General features: G+C 44.2%; 1 protein-coding gene and 1 non-coding gene across 2 annotated transcripts; both read right to left on the bottom strand.

The window, feature by feature from the left end:
• Positions 1–4,844: 4,844 nt before the first annotated feature.
• LOC118373352 (40S ribosomal protein S17-like) lies at positions 4,845–9,313 on the bottom strand. Its single transcript, XM_052515829.1, has 5 exons — positions 9,259–9,313; positions 8,310–8,461; positions 6,198–6,303; positions 5,692–5,757; positions 4,845–4,965 (listed from the first exon to the last, which is right to left on the bottom strand). Exons 1-5 carry the CDS (start codon positions 9,259–9,261, stop codon positions 4,888–4,890), a joined length of 405 nt encoding a protein of 134 aa, XP_052371789.1. The 5' UTR covers positions 9,262–9,313; the 3' UTR covers positions 4,845–4,887.
• On the bottom strand, positions 5,849–5,976 carry LOC118373353 (small nucleolar RNA SNORA71). Its single transcript, XR_004823403.1, has one exon. It is a non-coding gene; the product is annotated as a small nucleolar RNA SNORA71 (small nucleolar RNA).
• Positions 9,314–9,727: the final 414 nt, after the last annotated feature.

Genomic DNA, 9,727 nt, shown 5'->3' with positions numbered 1-9,727 from the left:
GCTTTTGTGACGGCCATTCATAAATCCTGTTTGAGTCTCATTTATAATGGTATCTATTCCTTTCTTTAATCGTTTGGCATAAACCAGAGTAATCAATATTTAATAAAGTAATTGTTCTCCAATTGTCAATAAGAGAAGGGTCTTCATCGGGCTTCGGAATCAATGAAATAAGGCCCTGTTTCATAGTGGAGACCATTTCCCCACTTTTGATGCATTCTTGAAACATTACAAATCAGGTATTCTAGTAACTCAAACTGTCTATGGATTTCAACTGTCAGGCCATCAGGGCCAGGTGATTTCAACTGTCAGGCCATCAGGGCCAGGTGATTTCAACTGTCAGGCCATCAGGGCCAGGTGATTTCCCTTTTTTCATTGAATTCAGAGCCTCTCTAATTTCTCCAATTGAGACAGGTGAATCACAAACTGAGTGGAAATCATCCTCAATTACAGGGACACAATTCTGAATGTGGCAAATGTAACTTTTACAACCATCTCCCTGAAATTGAGATCTGTAACGGTTTTCATAAAAGGAATTGAGAAAGGATGTTATTGTAATGGGATCTTGCACAAAACATTGTTAATTTTGAGTGCAGTTATAGATCTTCTTTTGTAGTTTCTCTATTCAAGTGCAAAAAAGTAACTAGTATTTCTTTCCCCCTCTTCAATCCATTTTGCTCTTGACCTTACAAAGGCACCCTTTGCCATCTCTCAAACCCCTAGCATTCAGACTTACAATATTGAGTGAGTTGAAAACAAACTATTGCATTGAAAAGAGAAAGAACACAAATGACATAACAGAAGTAGTAACGAGAACAATAAAACAGTGAACCTTGAGGATGCTTTCTCCTGTGAGATATTCAGCCTCTTGTGAACTGAAGGAAAATGATGAAACAGAGAGCAAAGATCCATTTTTGGGGAAGCCTGGCATCACTTGGTATCCATGACTACACAAGAGCTGTGCCTGGTTTTGGAGCTTTGCATTGAGGCCTAAGTGTTACATTGGTAGTCTCAGACCAGTCTTTTGCCTTATGAGCGGCCTTTCATGTGCCTTTTCCTCAGGAGTGACTTGTCTGGCCACTCTCCCATCAAGCACAGATTGGTCAAGTGCTGTAGACGTTCTCCCATCTCAGCCAAGGAACTCTGTAGTGTTGTTGTTGGTCACCTCACTGACCAAGATCCTCCTTGCTCGATTGCTCAGTTTGGTCGGACGGCTAGACAGTCTGAGTAGTTCTATTTTTTTACATTTTCCAATTATGGAGTACACTGCTCTTGGAAACTTTCAACACAAATTGTTTTATACCTTTCCCCAGATATGACTCATCACAATTCTATCAGATCTAGGGACAGTTCCTTGTACTTCATGGTAGTTTCTGCTCTGACATGCACTGTCAACTGTGGGACCTTATACTTGTACAGACAGGTGTTACTTTATAAATCATGTCAAAACAATTGCATTGGCTACAGGTGGACTCCAATCAAGTTGTAGAAACAGCTCAACTAGGATCAAAGGAAATTGGATACTCAATTTGGAGTGTCATCGTAAAGGGGTGTGAATACTTACATAAATGTGAAAATATTTCTAAAGACATGTTTTCACTGTCATTATTAGTTAGTGTGTAGATGGACGAGGGGAAACACTTTAAATTCAGGCTGTAACAATGTGGATGAAGTCTGAAGGCACATCCTCTTCTAGATAATGAGATGGATCCTCTGAGGGTGTTTTCACATAGTCCTCTTCAGAGGACTGAGATCGGTTCTTTTGAAGTCAACTCTTGAGGGGGATTTTTTGGGGAAAATAGCTGTTCTCTATTCACACTGCCCCTGACTTTGAATGACTCAACTCTTTTGCCAGTTCACTTTTTTAGGTCAGTCCTCTTTGCATTCACATTGCTATGTTTAGAAAGGAACATTCACTCAATGCACTCGTGGTTTATACAAAGTGCAGGACAAGTCATTCCATCAGAACGTGTTATCGGACAGCTATATATAAACCTACTTATATGTTGCAAGCAAATAGATTACAATTAGTTAAGTTGCATCAAATGCAATCAGAAGATACTATTAACATTGGCAACAATAAATAGAATAACTGCAGATTCAATAATGCTGTAATTGGGTGTACAATTTTCAATCTAGGCTACTGCCCCTTTAAGTGCCTGAATTGATTTCATACCCTAAGTTCTGATTCTCACCAAATATGTTGTCTTCTCACACTATTCAAACCCAACAATCTTATCAGCTTATGAAGCTCTCAGCCTATAGATGAAATATTCAAACCATTTTGGACAACAGTTGTGTGTGTGAGGGGTTATGGCAGGGGAAGCAGTAGTCTAGTGGGAGGGGTTATGGCAGGGGAAGCAGTAGTCTAGTGGGAGGGGTTATGGCAGGGGAAGCAGTAGTCTAGTGGGAGGGGTTATGGCAGGGGAAGCAGTAGTCTAGTGGGAGGGGTTATGGCAGGGGAAGCAGTAGTCTAGTGTGAGGGGTTATGGCAGGGCAGTAAGTGGGAGGGGTTATGGCAGGGGAAGCAGTAGTCTAGTGGGAGGGGTTATGGCAGGGGAAGTCTAGTGGGAGGGTTATGGCTAGTGGGAGGGGTTATGGCAGGGGAAGCAGTAAGTGGGAGGGGTTATGGCAGGGGAAGCAGTAGTCTAGTGGGAGGGGTTATGGCAGGGGAAACAGTAGTCTAGTGGGAGGGGTTATGGCAGGGGAAGCAGTAGTCTAGTGGGAGGGGTTATGGCAGGGGAAGCAGTAGTCTAGTGGGAGGGGTTATGGCAGGGGAAGCAGTAGTCTAGTGGGAGGGGTTATGGCAGGGGAAGCAGTAGTCTAGTGGGAGGGGTTATGGCAGGGGAAGCAGTAGTCTAGTGGGAGGGGTTATGGCAGGGGAAGCAGTAGTCTAGTGGGAGGGGTTATGGCAGGGGAAGCAGTAGTCTAGTGGGAGGGGTTATGGCAGGGGCAGTAGTCTAGTGGGAGGGGTTATGGCAGGGGAAGCAGTAGTGGGAGGGGTTATGGCAGGGGAAGCAGTAGTCTAGTGGGAGGGGTTATGGCAGGGGAAGCAGTAGTCTAGTGGGAGGGGTTATGGCAGGGGAAGCAGTAGTCTAGTGGGAGGGGTTATGGCAGGGGAAGCAGTCTAGTGGGAGGGGTTATGGCAGGGGAAGCAGTAGTCTAGTGGGAGGGGTTATGGCAGGGGAAGCAGTAGTCTAGTGGGAGGGGGGAAGCAGTAGTCTAGTGGGAGGGGTTATGGCAGGGGAAGCAGTAGTCTAGTGGGAGGGGTTATGGCAGGCAGGGGAAGGGGAAGCAGTAGTCTAGTGGGAGGGGTTATGGCAGGGGAAGCAGTAGTCTAGTGGGAGGGGTTATGGCAGGGGAAGCAGTAGTCTAAGGGGTTATGGCAGTAGTCTAGTGGGAGGGGTTATGGCAGGGGGGAAGCAGTAGTCTAGTGGGGGGTTATGGCAGGGAAGCAGTAGTCTAGGAGGGGTTATGGCAGGGGAAGCAGTAGTCTAGTGGGAGGGGTTATGGCAGGGGAAGCAGTAGTCTAGTCTAGTGGGGGGGTTATGGGGTAGTCTAGTGGGAGGGGTTATGGCAGGGGAAGCAGTAGTCTAGTGGGAGGGGTTATGGCAGGGGAAGCAGTAGTCTAGTGGGAGGGGTTATGGCAGGGGAAACAGAAGTCTAGTGGGAGGGGTTATGGCAGGGGAAGCAGTAGTCTAGTGGGAGGGGTTATGGCAGGGGAAGCAGTAGTCTAGTGGGAGGGGTTATGGCAGGGGAAGCAGTAGTCTAGTGGGAGGGGTTATGGCAGGGGAAGCAGTAGTCTAGTGGGTGGTGCGGGAATAATGACAAGCCAACCTGGGGAGCTTTGTGTTCACATTGCCCTAATTAAGGGAACTGGGGACTAGTCTAGTGGGTGGTGCGGGAATAATGACAAGCCAACCTGGGGAGCTTTGTGTTCACATTGCCCTAATTAAGGGAACTGGACTGAGGAATTCAAGTGAACCGAACTCGAGATGGTCTCAGTTCGGTTCACTTTTGAGAGGTCTGAGTTCCTTTGACTTGTTCACACTGGACAAAACAAATGAAGGGAACCGGTGGAGTTCAAAACTGTCTGAAAGGGACCCAGTGTGAAAACACCTTTAGACAATATTGAGATGGAGGCAGGCTGTGTGATTGTTTTAGCCTGGGATTCAATCCGATCACAGGTAATAGACATTACAGCTTTAAGGTAATGTATCCACGGTAAACGCTGCATAGGTCAGTTCAATGGGAAATTGCCTGTAAAAGATGCAATGTCTATTACCCACAATCGGATTGCATCCTGACCCTGGGCTGTATTCAATCAGATCCGCTTTAGCCGGCATCCACATAGCGGTTGTTGTGTCGGAAGTGGAACTGCTATAGAGCTGTCAAATGCACAAACGGACATTGCTATCGGCCGGTATGGAGTCAAATGAAGAGAAATCCCATGCAGCTCGATAATCTATACATCCCAATTTTTCAATGTGAGCATAATTATTTCTATATATCCTACACTTTCTCGTTCTGAACTTAACGCTAGTGGGGCGAAGCTGCTCAATGATTTGACGGCTCCAACACACTTCTTCCTCCCGACCACTTTATTTGTATTATATTTTAGTCATTTAACAGACACTTATCCTGAGTGCATAATGATTTAATTTCCTTTTTCATACTAGTCCTGCGTGGGAATCAAACCCACAACCCTGGCATGGCAAGCACCATGCTCTACCAACTGAGCCACAAGGGAGATCTGTTATTGTTGGTTAACATTTGATGTGATTGAATCCCAGGCTTCGAGTAAGATAATGTGTGATTGTGACCTTGCAAAAGAGACCGCTACAGTGTTTCCTTTCCACTTGTCTTTATTGACAGCGATATGAAACGTGTCTAGACTCCCCTGGGTGTTTTGAAGTTCATTCCAACGGTAGGCTGGGTGACCTGCAGGTTCGACAGGTTGCCGAAGTCCTAACAGAGGAAAGATTTCAGATTTAGTCAAACAATTCCTCACCTAGCTTTAATGAGCATTACATTCTGAGGTCCATCATAGGAAGATAACACTGACTGTGCCCAGCAAAGAGGGGAAAGCTTTCCAGTGTCCTACTTGTCCTCAGTATTGGGAAAGCTACCAATTACTTGGCAGTAGAAGTAGTTGAGCAACAGTAATACAGAGCAATATGTGATCAACACTACCAGAGAAACAGTGCTTAACTAAAGTAGCTCACTACATCAAAACTAGTGTGAAAAATTATCATATCTAAATCTGATAGACGCATTTCTATTGGCCACGGACGATATTGTGAAATCTCCCTTGTAGTGGTTTTAACACAGCAGGAAAAGTACAGAGCTACAGTCTTTAGTTCGGAAGCGACCTATTAACATTCCAATGCTGCATTAATCCCTATGACCAGCCCAGTGTGTGTGTTTACATTCTGCTCTGTTGTGTGTGTGTTTACATTCTGCTCTGGTATGCCCAGTGTGTGTGTTTTCATTCTGCTCTGTTATGTCCAGTGTGTGTGTGTTTATGTCCAGTGTGTGTGTTTACATTCTGTCCAGTGTGAGATAGGAGGCTACATCGTTGCTGGATGAGGTCAGAGTACTCAATCCACAAGCACGTCCTAACAAGAAAACATCACGTTTAGACTAAGACTGTAGGTAGGCAGTGAGATCTGAGAAGTGAGGTTTTGAACATACCAACAGCTTCAGCATCTCCTTGGTGTCGGGATCCACCTCGATGATCTCCTGGTCCAGAGCAGACACCTAAAGACACAAACAAAGACCATCAGCTTTACAGTGGATCTCATAGGAACCTATCAGGAGCCAGTGTTCTCAAGATAGACCCGAGCATGAGTGTCTGAAAGATACAGGGTTTGAGAGGGATAGACGGCCCAACAAACACAGGGAAAATCTGTCAGTTCCATCTTCCTGCATTATCAATGACCTGGCAACAACCATGCCACAGCCACTTTCGATACAGGTAGGCACCACATTACAACCTTATAGATATCACAATCAGCAAGGACATTTCTCAAGTTATCTGAAGCAAGATGAAGGACCAAACTGCAAGGTAAATCTGGAGGCTAACTTGGCTACCATAGAATGTTGTAGTGTCATGTTAATGCATCGTAACGCAGAAACTTCAATGTCCCAACTCTCTAAATGCACGGCTTGGAGGTAAACCACCGAGGAACCCCACTGACCTCTGGGACATAGTTGTCCCTCCTCTCCCTCTCCTCCTCCTGCAGTTTGATGGAGATGCCTCTGACGGGGCCCCTCTGGATACGCTTCATCAGATGGGTCACATACCTAGGGAGGTGACACGCATGGGAGAATTACAGACCATACAAAAGGGGCATTTTACACAGACGATAGAGAGATTTGGGCTCATATATGACTCTATTTATGCGTAGGAATACTTGGGAAAAGATTTCCAAAATAAATAAAAATCGGAGCTGATTTCCTGGTGATTTTACAGCCTGTTATGTCCAACAATGACAGAGATAAGCACTTGAGGGTGTACTGTACACAGATGGGTACTTAGAACAGAACAGTATAGAGTAGACGGAGGTCAGTAAACTAGCGCATGGATTTAGGGCATCTTTTTATTTGACCTTTATTAAACAATGCAAGTCAGTTAAGAACAAATTCTTATTTACAATGACGGTCTACCAAAAGACAAAAAGGGGATGGGGGCTAGGATTAAAAATAAATTAAAATATAGGACAAAACACACATCACGACAAGAGAGACAACACTACATAAAGAGAGACCTAAGACGACAACACAGCTTAATTCCTGGCCTTGAAAACAATACATCTGACTCTAATAATCCCATAATCATAGTTTGACGAGTGACATAACTAAGACCGAGTCCGTAAAACAACCTGTTTCATGATGTTTGATTAGACAGGGAGGCCTTGCAGTGGTTTACTGACATTGTATCAATCAGCTTTGAAACCGATCTGATGTGAAAAAGACCAATTAGTGGCAAAAAATATCAGAATTGGGTTGCCCAAGTGGGCACCAACAGACACTACAATTTGAGCGTCTCTTTCCAATCCCTTTTATAGGTAAGTGGCAAAGATCACTGACTATGGTCAACAACCACTAGGTCTACACCTACAGCACAGGGACAGTTCTCAAGCAGATGAGGAATGAGGCACAGGGTCTCATGTTGCCAAGACAACCTCTCACCCCAGAAGCAGGCTGGGTCAATATGAGAAAACAAACAAACAATGCCACAAACACTCAGATAATCAGAATAAGACTTCAATCAGAAAGGCTTTTACCTACTTGTATATTTGCAACAAGAAAAAAGCCCATTTCTGCATGACGGCTCAGGAAGCAAATAACCTACATTGGGATCAGACAATGATTAAATGTGCAACAAGCACAATATTGAAACACCACTTGTCTACAGTCAGGCCAAATATCTCTGACTTCGACATGGAGACTAGAGGTCAACTATCACTGAGAATGAAGTGAGCACAAGTGTTCAACTATTATATATATAACTATTGAGCCAATACTAGTCCTTTAAATAATAGGACTACACTTATAACATCTTAAACCACTGAACAACCGATGTGCACAAACATACAGGAACACAACACATCTATTACAAAGAGTTCTTCAAAGCAGTTCACAACAAGTATATTATGATTAAAATATCCATGCAGGAACTGAATCCACAGCCTTTCAACCTTGACATTGCCAGCGTCACGCTCCAGCTCCAAACAACTGAACCAAGAATAGCAGCTTACTCTTTCTTTACATTATTCTGTCTTTAAGACAAAGCAAAAAAGCCCCTGATTTAACACAGGAATGTTGGACATGGAGCGAAGAAGCCTGCCGTGGTTCAGCAACACAAGCTCCTTGAAGCGACAAAATAGTAAGCCTTCATTTGGTCAGACTGACACCCTTCTAAAAGTACTGAGCGTAGCCGTACTGCACTGGCCTGGTTATGGATACGCCACAGACGCTGGAACTGTGCTGAAACTACAATGTGTTAAGAAAATATCTGAGCAAGCACAGTACAATTTGGGTCAGCAGGATCATGTGACAGAGGTATTAAGTGGTTATAGGACCGTGCCCCAGGACTACCTAGGTTTTGGCCTTTCTAGGGAGTTTTTCCTAGCCACCGTGCTTCTACACCTGCATTGCTTGCTGTTTGGGGTTTTAGGCTGGGTTTCTGTACAGCACTTTGAGATATCAGCTGATGTACGAAGGGCTATATAAATACATTTGATTTGATTTCTTGGGTGGTCTGAGGCCTGAAAGTGACCCAAGCTTGTATTGGAGCATTCACTCACCCAGAGATCTTGTTTCGTAGCTTCTTGCTGGGGATGATGGCTATCTCCTCACATACCCTCTTGTTGACATGGAAGTCACTGCCCAGCCGGGTGTAGTACTTCTCAATGATGACCCTGGCGGCCTTTTTTACCGTCTTGGTCCTGACTCGTCCCTGTTGGGAAGACCATCAGCTTGTTAACGGCAGAATCACACCAGTTTCTTGAGACAATACCTCTAAATTGCATATCTGTAACTACTACACAACATCACTGCAATTATTCATGTTCACTTGGAATTGTTTCAACCTCTGACAACTGGTAGCTTAATGCAAATTAGCCCAGCAAAGCACAAATACAGGAACAATATTCAACAGAATATGCATAGCTAGTTAGCTCGATGCATTGTGCCAACTGTTTCTTCTGGACAGCAGACAGCTAGCTAGAACTCCTTGAGTGACAAGTAACTGCATTTGACATCAAACAACATTAATTCCTGGCTGGCTAGCAGACCACCACAAGACCATTGACATAAAATAACTTTAGTTAATAACTACACGGGTATGAATGGCAAGATATCTAGCTAGTTAGCTAATAACATTTCTAGCTAAACAATCTTAGCTATATCCAGCTAACTCATTCTTACCAGACGCGAGGGACAGATGGACTACGTACTACACGACCCGTAAACACAACTGGCCAGCTAGTTGATATAGTGGTGCCGCTTGCTAGCAGACCAGTGACTAGATTGAAAGATCTTGTGCTAGCTACCGGCAAGCTAGCTTACTACATTCACAAGCTAGGGAAGCTACACAATAAACTGGTAAATAAAATGCAACAAATCACAAATAAATATCTGTGAAAATATGTCGTATTTTAATTAACATTTGATATGCTTGTAGACGTGTCTGGAACTGATAAGAGACAAGGATTGAAACAGATTGTGATGTATTCAACTTTGTTAAATACCCACCATGTTGGCTTGGGCTGGCGGAAAAGAACTGGGGAAGTTGTGACCGGAAGTTTATCTACGAAGCAGGAAGAAAATGCTGCAGACATTTGTTTTTGTAGCTTTGAAACACTGCCCGCTACTGGTTGTCTACATTTGACACACAAAAACATTTTGTGCATTGAATTTGATACAAAATGTACCGAGCCAGACCACTTCGTAGTACAATAGGCTCCCGAGTGGCGCAGTGGTCTAAGGCACGGCATCTCAGTGCTAGAGGTGTTACTACAAAACCCTGTTTCGATTCCGGGCAGTATCACAACCGGTTGTTATCAGCAGTCCCAAAGCACAATTGGCGGCGCACGCACCAATTGGCACAGCGTCGTCCCTGTTAGGAGAGGGTTTGGCAGCGGTAGGACGTCATTGTAAAATAATTATTTGTTCTTAACCGACTTGCCTAGTTAAATCAAATTTGTTTTAATGGAATTTAAGA

Source organism: Oncorhynchus keta, unplaced genomic scaffold (genome assembly GCF_023373465.1).
Source record: "Oncorhynchus keta strain PuntledgeMale-10-30-2019 unplaced genomic scaffold, Oket_V2 Un_scaffold_3208_pilon_pilon, whole genome shotgun sequence".
Taxonomy (NCBI): domain Eukaryota; kingdom Metazoa; phylum Chordata; class Actinopteri; order Salmoniformes; family Salmonidae; genus Oncorhynchus; species Oncorhynchus keta.
Note: the sequence above shows the minus strand (reverse complement) of the source record. Positions and strands in the feature narration are given on the sequence as shown.

Coding starts and splice junctions, on each gene's coding strand:
- LOC118373352 (XM_052515829.1), bottom strand. Junction 6,304..8,309: donor CTACGAAACAAGATCTCTGG/GTGAGTGAATGC, acceptor TCACCTCCCTAG/GTATGTGACCCATCTGATGA. Junction 4,966..5,691: donor AGGAGATGCTGAAGCTGTTG/GTATGTTCAAAA, acceptor TTCCTCTGTTAG/GACTTCGGCAACCTGTCGAA.